At 36.6% G+C, this 18029-nt stretch overlaps 1 protein-coding gene across 1 annotated transcript in view; it reads left to right on the top strand.

Annotated features, from left to right (window-relative positions):
* LOC145764491 (myosin-binding protein C, fast-type-like) overlaps positions 1-9043 on the top strand; it is a 50435-nt gene extending 41392 nt beyond the window's left edge. Inside the window, exons 27-30 of the mRNA XM_082576105.1 lie at positions 6821-6972; positions 7279-7488; positions 7995-8117; positions 8902-9043. Coding sequence (XP_082432231.1) covers positions 6821-6972; positions 7279-7488; positions 7995-8117; positions 8902-8912 — 496 coding nt within the window. The 3' untranslated portion in view covers positions 8913-9043. The remainder of the gene's footprint in view (positions 1-6820; positions 6973-7278; positions 7489-7994; positions 8118-8901) is intronic.
* Positions 9044-18029: the final 8986 nt, after the last annotated feature.

The raw sequence follows: 18029 nt of genomic DNA, 5'->3' as shown, positions 1-18029 counted from the left end.
ATACAGTTTCCGAAATTTGATTTTTATTTAAATTTATTATTTTTGTCATAAACGCCCAAATATTCCACTTAGCAAATCATACAAGAATAGCGATAGGAATTGTATTTGTTTTCATTTCTTCACCCTTTGTACAGACATTCGGAAACGTTTAGCGCAGTCATTAAGAGTAAGACTTCAAATCTTAAAAATGTCAAATCTTTTCCAAAAAAGGTCAAACCTTTAAAACTTTGGTTACCAGTAAGCATCTTTTGATTAATTAAGGAGAAATGGGAATGCACCTCAAGAAAAAGTTTTCATACAATTGTAAATGGATTTCAGCTTTAAGGTCACAGTTTCCAACGCGTTCCTACACACTAAAATTCACTTTTCACAAACCTGTCCGTGTTTTAAATGAACTAAAACTTCACATCTCCTCAACAGCAAAACATTTTTGAACAAGAACGAGTTAAGTGATCCTTGTTGTTTAAATATGCGGTCTCTAACGTTTTCTTCCATCATTTTCATGTAGGTTAATTTTCAATTTCACTAAGGAAGCTATTTTTTAAACGATAAGCAATACAATTCAAATAGATTTTTAAGAAATTTGACAAGATCTTGAGGTTTGTAGCCGAATACATTTACGGTGCCTTCGCTGAGCTTGCTTTTGTTATTTACGCGCAATTTGGCAACGTTGATTCTGTGGGTGCACAACTGCACATCGCTACGAAGCGCAAAATGTCAGTTAACTATAAAAACGTTTCATTTTTCCATTCGAAATTGTCGTTTGTTGGTCGTATGCGGCTTACACCTGGTGGTTGACGATTTAGATTAAGTGGACGGGAAGGTAAGGAAGTCAATTTTCTTGTTCACCTTCAGGCATGCGTTTAAGTGTCCTGCCAAAGACTCAGCCGCATGCTCTTGAGCGGTGTCGAACCGGCGCCCTTTCGATTGCCGTTCCAGCGCTCTCACCACTCGGCTATGCAGCCGACGATATTGTGAATTGTCGTTCTACATTGTGAACATTGTTATAAAAACATGTCAGGTGAACAATCAGTGTTACCTCTTCAGGGTTACAAAGGTGGACATGAAGATTGGCTTCCTTGCCTTCCCGTCCACTTAATCTAAATCTTCAACCACCAGGTGTAAGCTTGGATACGACGACGACAGTGTTACGAAGGGAATACAGTTAACTAGTCATGATGTCCATTGCCATGCAAGTAAAAAGGCTAAATTCAGTGGTTTGATACCGGAAAGCTGATTAATAGCAATGCACCAATTGATAAACATCAGAACCACATCTACTCTAAAATACAACACTTCTAAAATCAGCGCTTTTCCTACTTACAGACCGCACAACCAGATTCTTGTCTGCCAGTGACCGCGTAACGTTAACCAATCCTTATACTTAATTCCAGCATCCATATTAAAACAATAAATTTACGAAAAAGGTTTCGGCTAAGTTTATATTGCTGAAATAACAAGTGTATTTTGGCAACTGACAATCATGTTGTGACATCAAAGTCTTACACCATTCAAGCCGTAGCAAAGAATATTAGTCCCATCGTATCACTTTGTTTCACGCTTTTCCCTTTCTTAGTGTAATTATTAATATGCATTGTGGAAGCTTAATTTTGCTAAAGGATGGTCTCGTTTTGAGAATGTTTGTTGTCATGCAGGGACGTTATACCTGATGTTTAACTCAGGCTTATGCGTTTAGAGTTTTGTGCTGCATGATGGAATTGTGGATTAGTGTTGCCGTTCGTGACCGAGTAAAATATTATTATAAGCCAAGACTTACTGTATGTATTGTAGTCAGGGGTGGCTTTAAGGTTTTGTTGGCCCTGAGCAACAAGTAATATGTGGGCCCCCTACAGCCCGGTATCGACAAATTAAAGTACGCAAACTCAAATAACCATAAATCACAATAACACAAAAAGGAATTGACGAAACAAAAAGAAGCTTAATAATAATTAATTGTTGTAGTTTAATGGTCCTTGACTTTACTTATTTGTCATTAGGATCACCGAACTGACTATCAAGAAGAAAAAAACACCTATAAGCGTGAAAAAACGAAACACCTTCAAACAGGGTTGCCTGGTGCTGGTTGAAAAAAATATGCAAAACCGACTCTAAAAAAATAGGGATGCAAACTATAAAGTATGGTGGAAAAGTTTAAGTTAGCTTACTGCTTTCTGCTAATGCTCAATGTAAATTTTATTTGTGCATACTTTGGACAAGCGCGGGCCCCATAAATTTGCAGGCCAAATTTTGATCGCAAAGCTTGTTTGTATCATAAACGTATCAGCGCACGTTGTCTCGTTTTCTTATATAAACAAAAGACAAAATCTATAAGTTGTTAGAGTCTATGGTGGTGCCTTATGTGGAGTTGGTATTTGTACAACACTGCTATGAAAATGCGTGGCAGTTCGCTTATTCATTCCCCGTTCAGGAGCATACTACTTGCTGCAGACAAAGCTGCTCCAATATGTTATGTTAAGCGTGATATATGACCAGGCTTTGGGTTCAAGCAAATCCGATCACGTGAATGATATTGATGTACGAATTAATGACATTCAATCAACGGTTAAGTCAATTAGTATTAAAATCACAGTTGTCAACTTAGCGGCGTACGGTGACCATTTTTTTTGTGTGTTCACGTTTTTGAACAGGCTTTAAAACGTATGTTAAGTTTGCAGTTTGTGCAATAGCTGTTCAGATTATATTAACATAAACCGATATGATATAAAGAGTCGTTGTGCAAATCAAGGCTGTGTTTGAAACTTTCTAAAAAAGTGAGCACCCAAAAAACTGGTCACTGTACGCAATTACAGCATATTTAATTGATATTACATATTGCAAAAATCGAAAAAAAGAACGATTTCTGAAACATTAATTTTTACACCTGTTTGACTAGTCCAACAAAGCATAGTTTGCAGTTCCGAGTTTTGTCGAAATAATCCTAAAATCATCTATTTGCCCTCGTTTTGCAGACAACTAACTCTAATTGTTAAGTATGTTTTACAAACGACTCAAAATCCTGTAAATTTTAAAGTATAGTCAGGATTTTCTGTTGCAAAAAAGCTATGAAGACGTTTTTACAAAAGTTAAAATTGTACTTTGACCATCTTGAAATATTTCGGCAAATGTTATTCACTTGGACTGTCTAGAAAAATGCTGCACTGGCGCAGGTTGTGTGGCCGGAGACAATGACACTTTTTACCTCACCTTGTGAGAAGTATGATTCATAAAGCAGGATATTTTAAGGGAAGTTTAAACTTTGGGACAATCGTCTTGAAACTTCCAAATACTGCCCCTTGAGACAGATGTCCACAATTCTCCCTTGTTAGCAACATCACTGCTTGTGCCTTAGCGACTGATAAACAACATTGTCATAAAATTATTGCATTTGAAGTTGATGGTTAATCGCACCCCTAGCAGTTTTGAAACTATACCTCGTGTTAAACTTTACCCTTTGCTCATGCTATAAGATGCACGGTTCTACATGCCAACGTGACTTTTCAACGGCGAGTGTTTCGTCTTAAAAGTAGTTTCAGCTTTCTTGCATTGACCGCTTCATATGTTTCTTGGTTTTGGTGTCGTTTTGGAAGGTTTCCTAATGGTTTGTTTGTCTTTTTGTGAATAATCTTGTGATATCTTGAAGCGTGTAATCATAACAAGACAAGCTGTTGCAAGTCATGTTTTCTGTTCTCAGATGTGGTGATTTTTTGCGACTGTCACTCGGGGTTTCACAATCTGGGTCGTTTTCAGAGTTCAACAAACTGTTCATGGTCATTAAGGAAAAGTCGCGTTTTAGACGTGACCTTAGGTAGACTGCACCGGTGATTGCCATTTCAAGTTCAGCGGGAGTCCACATCTAGCAGACAATCTTGTAGCTTTTCTTTTGCCGAGAGATTTATCAACGTATGCTTCTAACTTTTTTAATGCTGGATTCTTAGAAGTTAAAACCATGCAGGCTTGTTTGAAAACGGGCTGGACAATATTGGCATTAAATGGGCGGTACTTTGAAGAAGTGATTTCGTAGAAACGAGATTTCTTGTATTTTACATCTCGCTCAATCCGACATATTCAACTCGGTGACGTCAAGAGATCATATAGATTCTGAGCGGATGCACTATGCAATGCTTGGTCATTTATTAAACTGCGACTTTGAGCGCAGCTGTCTATTTACAACGAGTTTGGATTTATGGCAATTAACATCAAAGCAGTGGTAGAGCATTTTCTCTGTGCTCAGTCGATAGAACGAACAACCCCTTGTTTTCTTATTTTACCATCTGCAAAAATGAAATGGAATAAATTCCCAAAGAAATGATTATATTCTCTTGCTTTCTTTGATTGAATTTTTTTTTTGGCATAGACAACACTTTGCCATTTTGGAAACTCAAAAAAGAATCACATCAATTAAAAAAGAAATCCTTGCTTTGAAGTGAATTATAAGTTTACCTTCTGACTCTGCATTTAGTTATATCACAAGAACATACTTTGGTTCAGACCAAGCCATGATCCAGACTGGAGTGAATAGACTAGCATTAAATCAAGACGTGCCAAAACGGTATTACTGTATTTATGTTGTTCCCTTAATTAAATGCTTCAACAATTGCCTGAAGGTATGCTTGCGAAAATCGATAAAAAATGAATTGAATTAATCCTTTTATCACTTGCGTTGTATTTGAAAACTTATACTTTGGCGAAGCAAAAACGTCATCTGGTCTTGGAATCTTAGATTTTCTTTTATCCTTTGAATTCTAAAGATCAGTTTAAACTAGAAATTAAGTACATTTGAAAGCAACATTTACAAAATTCGAAAAGGTCTTTACAGCACATGTAATTTGTTATGATTAGGTTGCGCGGTTTAATGTCTTTTAAAATATTTCGAGGATAGATTGCCACCTTTGTTCTAGTCGTCATTGACACACATCAAGTTAAATTTCAAGATGCTTGAACGATAACTGAACAATTTCAATTGTTTAGATCATTAAATCCCTTCAAGGACCTGTGACAAGGAACTAGGTACATGACGAATGCCAACGCGATCATGTTAGGCCATCATGATCTATCTATGATGTTATTAGCTTTAATTTGTCCGACTGATAACTTATCATTCATTACCTTATCCGGCCTATTTCCGCAAAACAAATTGCAAGCATAGCAAGCTTAAAATTTGTTTTCTTTTATTAGATTTTAAACAACGTTGCATGAAAGCAAACCCTTTGAAATGTTTAGCTCAACTTTTTTTTCGATAAACTTCTTAGAAGGGGAGAGCTCTGTCTTAAAATTACACCTTCTCTATCTTTCGGGGTTTATCTATCAAAAAGAGCCAAGTGCGAAAGATCTGCATAATTATGTTTACACCTGAAGCTGTAATGGAAATATAATTGATTGTGCGAGAGATAAACTGACAATTTGTTCAACTCCGTGAAATGCATGATGCAAGTATGCTTTGCTTATGCAACGCCAATACGCCATTTGTGATCCTATCTAGTGGCAACCACAGTTCGATAGTACAAGTGGGATACTGGCACAAGTTAAGATTTGGTAACTTTTTCAAGATGACCTAATGAAAATCAACTAGTTATCAAACCTAAGTATTTCAGAAACGCATAGGCTGTTTACTATAACTACAAGGCTATCAAACCTGCAGTTCGCTTACCGCGATTGTTAGATTTTCCCCATTTTTGGTTGAAACTACATCGCTATCACATAACACATATACATATGCACATTTACATAACTTGGCATGTTCCGTAAAAGCAGACATTTTCAAGTGTGTGAACACTTTTAGGTCTTTGCCTTGTTATCAAAACTCCTAGTGAAGAAGTAACATATTTATATGCAAACATTAGTCGGTATTCAAGCTTCTTTGATCATTGTTTTACCAACACAGAAGGTCATGACTTGAACTAAAATTATCTTTAAGATGTAATTTTTACCTTTTGGAATTGGCAAAGATACATTTTTTCAGCAAGAGATGCCTTGCATTGTCTTGAATCGGTGATTAGCGAATCCATTTCATTTCGGACTCAGAATTGTCTCCATAAGTTTGAATGACTCTCAAGGTCTATCAGTGGATCTGTTGTTTTAATATGCATTTAGTGTTATGGTTTATTCTGATTTGGTGTTCCTAATAACTGTTCATCAACTATGCCGGTTACTTTTCGGATTCCTCTGATATCTAGGCTACAGTTTATCTCTTTTCCACACAATCTGTTTTTCAGCTGTGTTTTTCATCTCGTAATAAATTTGCCATTCTCTAGTTTAAACTAAACCCTTCATTCCATTTCCTCTCACCGTCTTCCACATGGCTTTCGATCACACCTTTCATTTACCCGTCGTGAACCAAACTGAGTCCTGTTCATTATTTATTGTTGTTTAACTCCTATTGTTTTATTCACTTTAGTTTTATTCTTCATTGTATCCAAAGATGCAGAATCGGACTAAAACTTATTATTTCAGAAATTATATTTAACAACCAACTTCAGCAATGCCAAAACCATTCTGTGTTGATGAAAAAATCCTACATAACTTTGGCACCTCAATCGAGCCCGATTAAAACAGTTATTGAATGCAATGAACCATTCGCGGTATCTATTGAGTTGTGCTGATAAAAAATTACAGCCCGTTTCAACCTGCAACTTTAAGTTTGGTTGTACTATGTTTTGACTAAGCTTGCAAGTAGTCCAGTAAGTTGGATTATTTGATTTCACGGGTGAAAGATTTGAGGCTGCTATTATTGAATAAAAATCTTGAAAATTTCAGAACAGGAAAATAGAGCACAAGTTTCTGGTAATCATTTTATTAACCCTTGATGACATGTTTATCTCAGGTATGTGGTGTATGACAAGCTTCGTCACAAGCAATGCCAAGTGAGCGACCTTGTGCTTGGCAACAATTATTTCTTCCGGGTGAAGACTTTTAATGAGGTTGGAGTGGGAGACTCCAATGGAACTAAAGACAGCGCTAATATTCCTAAAGAAAGTAAGCAAAAGGTTTTGGAGTGCGCTTTGATTGCAAGACTGCTTGATGACGCGTTCCCTGTACTGCGGAGAGTGACATTAATCGACAATATGAACACAGTAAAAGGTGTAATGGTCAATAAGAAGCGGTTTTACGAAACTAGAAGAAGGTGTATCGTGGTTTTTATTCGTCTGGCATTGAAGCAAAAAAAAATCCGCCCCGTTTATAATGAAACAAAACTTTTCTAAGCAACTAACGAAAAAGCAATTCAGCCAAGGTAAAAGCCACGTAGGCTTGTATCATTACTTTCACTTCTTTTCTATTCAGAAACCGCTTACAAGAAACCCGATTACACACCCATGGACTTTCGTATTAAACCGGAATTTACACAGACTTTGAACAACCGAAGGATTGTAGAAAACTACAATGGTACTTTGAGCTGTGCCCTCAAATGCAACCCAAGACCAAAGATTAGATGGTTCAAAAATAAATCGGAAATCATCGATAACCCAAAGTACAAAATGACGCAAGCAATGGGTAAAGTGTGACATTTTCCGCCTTTGAAGTCAGATGTGTATTTTGAGTTGTGTTTTGTACACAAGGTCAAATCGTATCTCATGTTATCAGTTAACACATTCTACCGTAAACCTACTGTTATTAGCATGCAACACAATGCGTGCCACCTAATGCTTCTATCCAATTTTGCAGCTGTCAACGCTTGAGCTAATAATTTTACAATTTCCGTAAAATTAAATTCTTAGCTTCCTGATGCAAACTTGAACTTTTTTTTCTAATTTTCCTAAAATTGAACTCCATACTTTGTACTACGACAACAGTTCTGGTGAAATTGAGGTCTTACTTTTGTGACACAAGATACCAACTTTTGTAAAATGAAATTACAATGAAGCTCGCGCATGGTGACACCTGAAGGGACATTCGAAAAAATGTCAGTATAGCAGAATTATACTGCATCATCTTTGTAGCCCAAAAACTACAAAATTTGTAAAATTTTCATAAAATCAAGGTTATTACTATTTTGGCAGGAATTGTTCAACTGGAAATCCGACGGGCCAGAGTTGGAGATGCGGGAGTTTACACAGTCACTGCTAGCAACGAACTAGGAGATGCATCTTGTACTGCAGAAGTAACTGTAAAAGAGGTGAAATGTAAGTCGATGTTTCGAAAAATGCTACCAACGTTTTAAGTCCGGAAAAAGCTATTGGTTTTCTCAGAATCTTTTAGTTGCATGACCATGGATTTGATACCTAATATTTACTTTTGTATCATTTTACAATTATATTATCGAGAAGAAAAGCTGGTAATTCAGAAAGTTAACCGTTTGCTAAGGTTTCAAAACATTGAATTTACAGTATTAATGAAATTAAAAAAATGTCCATGTTGCTGAAAAGAGCACAGGATTTTGACACGGGTCGATAGTTTGCGGTGGTTGCACGGTCGTACAATATATCTTTAAGGAAACTTCATGAAACTTCTACATAAGACAATAAAGACAACGTTTAATGTATAGCCTACTGCGCATCTTCTTTTTATTGCACTGGGAGAATGAAGGAAACTCCTCTCTAGTTTTCTATATCACTTTCAACATAATATCACAAATCACAAAGCACCTTTTTTCTAAAATCATTGTCAGTCAACCTTCAAATTAATACATTGGTTCAACGTAAAATTGATTCAGTATACGATAGGAAAATTTTTCTTGCGGATGCTATGGCTTTGTTCGATAACTTTGAACTTGATACAAAAGAGTTTAATTTTGTTTTTCTTCAATCTGTCAACGCCACTTTCTCACCGTTTCTCCTTACCCAGTTAGTATGAATTCGAAAGTGCTTTTGTCGATTTATATTTTCATATGGATAAAGTGATGCAAACTTTACATCTGACCGGCGTGACGTCTTTATTCTTACTCTCATCTGTGGTCTTGTTTTTCAGCGCAAGGTTGAAGCATTTTTCTTCCAACTCGACACTGAAATTCTCTCCCAACTTTCTTCTGGTCTTCTCATTGTCAATTGTAAAAAACACTCTTTTAACGTTATTTTAACGTCTTGTAGCATTGTAGTGGTATCAAAAAAACATTGGTATTGTCACTTTCACCAAGCTTGTGTTTCTTGGAAACAGAATTCCATTTGTTCTTTTGAGGTGACCTAAACCGGAAAGTTATTTTTGGGACGTGCTTCTCTTCATCATTAGTGATATTTTGTGTTGAAACCGTTTTGTAAATTTGCTCATCAATGTCTTTGCGAAATGTGCTTTGTGTGTTACTCTTTGAAACCTGTCATACTTCGCTGTACAATTATTAGTCTCCAGTTTTCAGAGTGTTAGCATATTACAGGGAACGAATGAAACCACACATCAACATCAGGCTTCATTGTTCAAATAATGTACCTAATCTGTGTGTATAAAAAAACAAGGCGATATAATACATATATGTTGTGATGAATTGCTTTTTCGATCATCACATTTCATGACAGATTGATTGATTGATTGATTGAATCTTTATCCTCGGACTGGGAAAGCTTCTTGCAGAGCTTAATCCTGGCGGTTTCGCATACTTGTAGAGGCTTTGAAGTTTTTATGAGCAGAGTGTTTATGAGCTAAACATTACCGTTAGTTTATTGAAACATTACTGTAAGAAGGTGTTGTTTTTCATAACTTTTGGGCCACCGTTTGGATCCTATAATAAAGAATGGATATAAATTGTTTACCGATGTATAAAGGCATGTCCTGATTGATATTACATTGAATAAAAGAAGTCCTGTTTGATTCTTTTCGTTTATACAGAAAGAAGGGCCTAGGAAGACGTGTGAAAAAGCATCCACTACTATATTATACAGTGTCGTACTTTAAGATTGATCTGGGAGATTTAGTATTCCACATTTGTGTCTTTGGACACGTTGATTGCGCTGAAACTCTTGGTTTAAAAAAAAAAACATGGAGGAGAAATGTTTCTGGGAATTTGAATCATTTCTGAAATTACGCGAGGCGTTCAAAGTCAGTAATCTGCTTTAATGATAACGTTTAATCAGATCTATAGACCAGCTTCTTCTGCTGGTTTTGGTAGGCAATAATAACCAAGCGTCATGCCAACAGAAGCTGTCAAAACCGTTTGCAGAGATTAGTTTAAACTCAGTAAGTTACAGTTGATTTTTCAATATTTCAACGCCCGGGAATGTTAAAATAGTGTAAAAATGGCAAACTTTACAGCCGGAAAGAGATGTATTGAGACGGCATATCGCTTGATAGCGTTCTAGTTGAAATTTAGTGATAGGCCTACTTAAGCATGACTTCAGATTATGTTTCACAGCCCATGGTTTAATTGGCATTTCAATGTTATTTGACAGATACGCAGTGGCGCCTTGGCATCTTGATAATAAAGCAATTGCGAGACATCTTTTGATTCACTGAAATGGTGCAATACAGTTCATGCAAATGATATTCAGCATTATAAGCTACAAAGTGTACACGGGAGTTCTGCAGTGACTTCAGACATTACCATGATCACAAACACGAACTTGGTTCTACCGGCTCAGGGTTATTTTCACTGAGAGCTAAGCTTTATATTTGTAGTCTTGGAGAATGCCAATGGAGTTTGCACAACAGGTTGATCGGGTTAGGTTCATTGCACAAACCTTCAAGATTTTATAAATATACCACAGATTAAGTCTATGATACCACCATCGTTTATATTCTTTTCACGCATCTCATTCCGTCCATCATGGTTTTATTTACCCTTGATAAGAAATGGTTGAGTTACTTCATTAGCTTATGGCTGTCTGCTTGCAAGGTAGTAACAGCTGACAATGTGGTACATTGTGACCACCCATACTTTATCATTTGACATGTTAACCTTACAAAAGTACATTGGTTTACATTTTACAAGTTCATGTTAAAGTACATTGATTCTACATTGAAAAAAATCAACACTGAGGTTGAGAAAATCATGTTTCATTTAGATTGATGACCAGTGTTGTTGACAAGTCAAAAATTATTGTTCCATTTGTATGATTTTTTACTGAAATGTGGGCTTGCTGAAAAATCCCAAGTACACGTGATTTGCAACGGAAACCTTGTAATAAAGTACACAATAAACGGAGTTCGACGTTTCACGACTATTTGTACAGTTTATAGACAATTAACCACTCAAACAGAATTTTTGCAAACAAAAACAACTTATTTTTCTCTTAATAGCCAATTATAGGCTTATTTTAATCAATTACTTTAAATTTCGCTCAGCTCTTGTTCAGAAGCAGTTATTTCTTGTTCATCAAAGCTTTTTGCACTCAATTCGCCTTAAAATTGTTGATCAAAATTATATTTAAAATCTTGATATAACGTTGAAATTGAATTGAGCTGTTTAAAGTTTTCTTTAGATTGTTATTTAAGCGTTTCAAGCCAACTGACAACAAAAACATTTATGCAGAGATCTATTGTAGTCCTAGTTTTGCTTATTTCGCACGAAAACGTGCCAAATCCAACTTACTGCTTCAGTTCAGGTTTGTCCGACATACATTTGACCTCAGCTATCAACTTCAAGGAATCAAGTTTTCAAAAAGTGGATAAACTGGGTTTTCCTGAGCACAACAACAATCTAACGCGGTTAAATTTGTGCAATTTTTGATACAAAGTCATTAGGCCTTCACAGCCAGTTGTCTCTTAATATCCTTGAAGTTTTTCAAGTAAAACCGTTTTGGGAGCAAGCGCATTTAAACAATGGTGAAACAATATGTCAAAACAATTTTGCGAAAGGATAAATGACTCTTCTTACCGTATAGGCTACTACCCAAAAAAAATTAAATTGTTAGATTTCCATATGATTTTGCAACACGTCGGTAGATTGGGGTATTAAATGATTTGCAAACACGTTTTTATAACATTCTAATGAAAAATTGTGTTTTTCACACCAGACTAACATACGTAGTTGGCACTCACTGCATCTAAGCAACCTTCTGGTTATTAGAAAATGTCATTCCTGAAAATGTTTATGTGCAACTCTGCGAAACGTAAGAAAGAGTCTAACATGGTGTAGTTTTTCACTGGAATTTTTTGCTTTATCAGACAAAGATTGCTGCAAATTAGTATAATTTGGTGCTTCAGTAGTTGCTTGTTTACTCTTACAAGTTACAAATACCGTTTTTACAGACTGCTTTTTCAGCTACAGGTTTATAATGATTTACACTTGGCTACTTTTTGTCTATACAACATCTACCCCTTGGCGTCATTCAGGCTTGTGTACAAGATTTGAAATTTCGTGTGATGTCCTTTTCATTTACTTTTGTGCTTTTATTTCAGAATTTTGATTGACTTGTAGAATATTCCTTAATCTCTATATTTTATATACAAACTAAAATTTGGCCGAGTAAGCATAATCCTAAAAGTAAATCGTGCCCAAACTGCAAAATTTACATTGTTTGAACGTCTAATAATGCTGAAACGATGCCTCAAGACAACTTTTTCAACATGGGTTGCAAACCACACAATTCCCTTACCTCAGCAGTTTAACTCTGAAAGCACGTCTTGGATTTTCTACTATTCTATAAGAATTTGTTTGAATTTCAATTTAAACACGAACAACTATCGGAAGTCTAACATCCTTAGAGATTTGCACAAGAGAATTCCTTACACACAATTACTTTTGTAAACATATCAAGTTGTACGCGTTTTTTCTTAGTTTTTCATGCGGACAAAATTTAATGTTGCGTATTTGCTGTTGAAGAAATTACGGCAGAATTTACAAAAAACTTCATTGTAAGCTTAAATAAGTTTATTTCAACAAACTTTTCTCTATATCTCAACGACTTTTGACTAAAACCCTCTTCTATGTTAACTTGCTGTCAACGAGATTTGGTTTACCCGTAGAGTATCAATATTTTTGTATGCAGAAGAAATTATGTCTCAGTCCAAGAGAGTTTTGTAACTTTTTGCCAGTGTGGCTCTATTTGAAAATATGAAATCAACCAAGCATAACGTAAACTTTTGAGTGACTTTGTTTTTGTTTTTCTTCCTGACATGTGTTTTTGTGTCGTCAAACGGTTACTTAACAGCTTTGTGAATCTATTGACTCATGGTCTTGGTTTATGAGTGAAGTTTGACTCACCAGTTTGTCGCAACCTTGTAACCACACCAGTTGTTACAATCAGTTCTTTCAGCGTTATAATGCTCAAGTTGAACGACGGCATCTGCGGTAGAACTGAGCCTCGGACCTTTTTTCTATTAGTGGAAGTCGTTTGCTTTGTTACATCCTCATATTTGTTATGATTTGAATTTATCGATAGTTGGACAACTCTCTTACATAATATGCTTTTAAGCTATTTATCATAATTTTTTCAACAGTCTGTGTTGCGCTTGACATAACGATAACAGTTCGATTGTTCTGCACTTGTCTAAGTCTGCAAGCATTAAGGATCGGCAGCAACAACACGTTTTTTCTTTTGTCTTGCCCCCGGACGGACTCAGTAGCGTTGTCAGGGGGATCCAGGAGGTAATTTTGGACCCGGACCCGGGATAATTTTAGTTATCCGTAACCTTTTCAAGGGCACGGAATAATTTTAGGGATCCGTAACCTTTCCAAGGGCCGGGATAATTTTAGGGATCCGTAACCTTTCCAAGGGCACGGAATAATTTTAGGGATCCGTAACCTTTCCAAGGGCACGGAATAATTTTAGGGATCCGTAACCTTTCCAAGAGCATGGGTTAATTTTAGGGATCCGTAACCTTTCCAAGGGCACGGAATAATTTTAAGGATACGTAACCTTTCCAAGGGCCCGGGGTAATTTTAGGGATCCGTAACCTTTCCAAGAGCCCGGAATAATTTTAGGGATCCGTAACCTTTCCAAGGGCCCGGAATAATTTTAGGGATTCGTAACCTTTCCAAGGGCCCGGGGTAATTTTAGGGATCCGTAACCTTTCCAAGGGCATGAGGTAATTTTAGGGATCCGTAACCTTTCCAAGGACACGGGGTAATTTTAGGGATCCGTAACCTTTCCAAGGGCACGGGGTAATTTTAGGGATCCGTAACCTTTCCAAGGGCACGGGGTAATTTTAGGGATCCGTAACCTTTCCAAGGGCATGAGGTAATTTTAGGGATCCGTAACCTTTCCAAGGACACGGGGTAATTTTAGGGATCCGTAACCTTTCCAAGGGCACGGGGTAATTTTAGGGATCCGTAACCTTTCCAAGGCCACGGGAATTTAAGAAACCACCCGCATTCTTTGGATATTGTGCAGTTTTCTAAGAATTGTTTTCATCTGGTGCTCGAGAATCTCATTGGTATCTCTCCACGACCATGACCTGACTTACCTTCATCTCTTTACACGGATAATATACAATTGGTACTATTTGCCAGACCAGCAATCAAGAATAGTGTAGCCCTGCAAGAAGTCGTTGCCCAAATCTTTGTCGTTAAGATGTCGTTGCTAATGACCATATTGTAAGTCATGGTCTCAGTTATGGTTTCATTTTTGTCTCTCCTTATCACCTAATTTTTTTGCGTCTGTGAGTTTACAGGGTGTATGTATCATATTAACCATGCAAACACATATTACTTGTTTATCTTTTGTTCACCTGACGTCCAAGTAACACCTAACAGTCCTTCGTCCACCTCAAGAAAGTCTGCGTCTCCTGGGACTATGAGGCCAAGAGCTGGATGCTATTCAGTTGCATCTCTAATCTTTTTGTTGCCCTGGGAAACATCTTCAATTGTGAAGTAGTAAATGGGTAACCTCACCGCTTCAAAGGCCTACGACGCCGACTTCCTTATTCACGATGCTTCACGCAAGAAAGAATACAATCAGCATCGTTCGTCATTAAAACCCGTAGCCTGGTATGACCTGATCTAAAATCACATCCGGGCCCACTAAAATCAAAGACACCAACCAGTAGGCCAACAAATTAGTGTCGAACTTGGCTGAATCTTTTCGTGGAAAGAAGTCTTTGTTTCCTGAAAAACTGTTATGTGCGTTCTAAGTTGGAAAGAATGATTAATGGCTTAAACGCTGCTTTAGTCCGAGTGAGATTTTTTGTAATTAGTCTTCTTTTATGTGATGGCTTGCACGAATTCTTCTTCATTTATTAATAAAAATTAATGGATTTTGGATTATAGCAATGCTTCAAGTTGTTTCAACAGAGTTTCCAACAACGATTTAACTTCGAAAGAAAGTTGAGTCGATTTAACGTTGGAAAGACTCTCAAGACTAGTTTATTCTGGGTTTACAGTATTGATGATTCTTCTGAAATGCTGAAAATTAGCTTTTCTGATGTCTGCATTCTGATAAGCAAGTTTTGACTGCAATGCTTAACAATTACCAGATCATTACTATGTACCACAATGCGTTTTTCCGGAGGACATTTCCAAGGTGGAATTTTACCCGGAAGATTTTTTACTGGAGAATTGTTACCGATTACCTCTTATTTTTCTTATGCTTACTCTCAGACTAACCGCAAAATTGTTTATACAGTAACAGCGCCTTACTATATTTTGCTAACATCAACAACTGTAGCAAATCAGCCTAAACAATAAGTTTTCAGTCATAAACTAAAGTGTTTTCTCCGAGCACACAATATTAGGCAGGATGACAGTTGGATACAACTTCAAATATTATTTTTGATTTAGAGCACATAATTTTTACATTAGGCTATAATAATTTAATCACTAGTATTTTTTAAATACTGTAATTCTAGTATTACATGAGCATTAGCAGTACCTAATTCTTTTCTGTCGTAATTTGGCTAATTCTGATACACTGATGCAGATAAGTTCTCATATCTTTGTTCGGATTTAAGTAATAATATGTTTTCAGTTGTAGCACCTGTTTGATGTGTTTGAAAGAAAGTTATTGACCTATCTGCTAAAATACAACCTAGTTGGGAAAGGACCTTTACATAGACCTATTAACGACAAAAGTTACCAAGTTTTGGGGGTGTAAGCTTCACAATATTTGTTGCAAAACTTATTTGAGCACTATTGATCACATGTGGGCAAAAAGTTTTTGGCAAACCGAAAAACATTTTTTTGCGCTTATTCTTGCGGAACAGCAGAATTATCAAAACAAAATGGCATTGCTTCAACTGTTCAATGTCGCTACATGTAGTAGTGATCGAAAAGGTATCTTTTACGGGCAACTGTGGTAGGCCCATTCTTTTCTAAAAATAAAAATTATTACTGTAAAACAAGACTAAATTCATGTATATCGCGATTTAATCATTGTAATATAACCCCAAGGATCCGCGATATCTCTGAATTTTTTGTAACTTACTGTATGCTTTACAGTTACACGAACTAATAATATAAATTAACTTCTATTTTTAGCGTAAATCTCGACCAAGATTTGTACTTGTGGAAGTGACATTTGCTTAAATTATGTGATTCATGCTCTTATAGTCGGAAAGTCGTTATAATGTAAGGCTATTGGTAATAGCATAGATCAGTGCTTTTCAATCTTTTTTTCCTTCCATGCAACCTATTATGTGACTACCAACAGGCTTTTTGGAACTTTGGGCTTTGTATTCTTCGATATTTGAATGGTCTTCTGATCAAGTATTCATGATTTCAGGTCATACATCCAACAGTAGGCATGGTACGTGCAGGGCCGTTGAGGAGATAATTTGGGCCCGGTACCAATGAGATTCTCTGGTCCCACATCAAGACAATTTTTAAGGAAAACGTCCTATACCGGTACCTAATGAACACAGCACATGGTGGTTTCTTCAAGTTCCTGGGCTCCTAAAGTCATCCCGATTCCGGGTCCAAAAGTACTCCCTAGACTTTCTGTTAACTCTACTGGGTACGGTACATGCTTGTAAACCTTGGAATTACCACGCACAATTGCACATCTACATCTGTTTGGTAAACCCAAATGCAATCTTTCGTTCTCGTGCACCCCTGTGGTGGCTATGGTACACCGAGCATCTAGGATGAAGAAAGCTTGCATCGATAAAAGTTGTTACGTTAACTGGAAAGAAAATCTATTCAAAAATGCTTGAGCACATAGCCTGTTAAACAACTTGGCTGTGAAAAAAAAAACGGTACATATGTTCTGCGGAATTGAATTGTCATCGTTTCATCTTGAACAGAAGTACAGCAGCCACATTTTTAAAGTCACAATCTATCACAAACATTCTGATACAGATATGATGATTGGAAGTTTTTTTTTTTCTCTTCAATAATGAGTTTTTTTGACAGAAAATTACCGCTTCGACTTAATTTCCAGCTAACAAAGTAAAACATTCTGTTTAATGTCGTGTCGGCATGCTGCTTGACTAAGCGTTGTTGATTGTAATTAAACCGTTTGCATCTGCCAGTATTCGAGTAATTGCGCGTTTTAGTCTTTTAAGAAGCAATGCCAGTCGATAAAACCATTGGTCGAAGATGCTTATTATCTTGAATTTCATTTGCCAAAGGCTATATATACTTTGATTTTTGCCACAGCCGCGGTTGTCAATGAAGTAAAATTTGACACACGCAATTTGTTAAGTTTATTGGACATGTCGTCACTGCCTTTTCCAAGTTTGATGCGATTTTGTTGAAACAAATCTTAGCTAGCCTAAGCTGTTTATCTGTCTGTGGCAAATTGTTTCAAGAAAAATATGCAATTTAAGACGTTGAAACAACGTTTTAAACTTTGTTTTGCAGCTCTTCAATGCAAGTAGCGGCTTGGTCACGATCTCGTGGTTAAGTCACTGTCAAGGCTTTCATCTTTCAATGATAGTGCTTGGATATAACGTACTTTATGTTTGATTTGCCAAGCAATTAATTTCTCGTTTGATTTACCACCACCTGAACTGTTTGGTTGAAGAATAAGAAATCTGTCATATCACTCACACTTTACAATCTTTAATTTTCTGTTGTTATTTCAACGTTAGCGGATGTTTAATCTGCGTGAAAAACCTTGGCGGTTTTTTCAAAAAACTTTATGACGTGCTTAATCTTTTTCTGCTTAGCGTACCGGCTCACAACGTCACGAGCAGAGTATAATCCTCGTATACCTTTGTATTTTCACCGTTTGATTATGAAGCTTTTCAACAAATCCTCCAAATCTTGCCTGTAGTTCAACGAAGTAACTCAG

Source organism: Aplidium turbinatum, chromosome 2, assembly GCF_918807975.1.
Source record: "Aplidium turbinatum chromosome 2, kaAplTurb1.1, whole genome shotgun sequence".
NCBI classification, from domain to species: Eukaryota; Metazoa; Chordata; class Ascidiacea; order Aplousobranchia; family Polyclinidae; genus Aplidium; species Aplidium turbinatum.
This window is presented reverse-complemented; position numbering and strand designations above follow the sequence as displayed.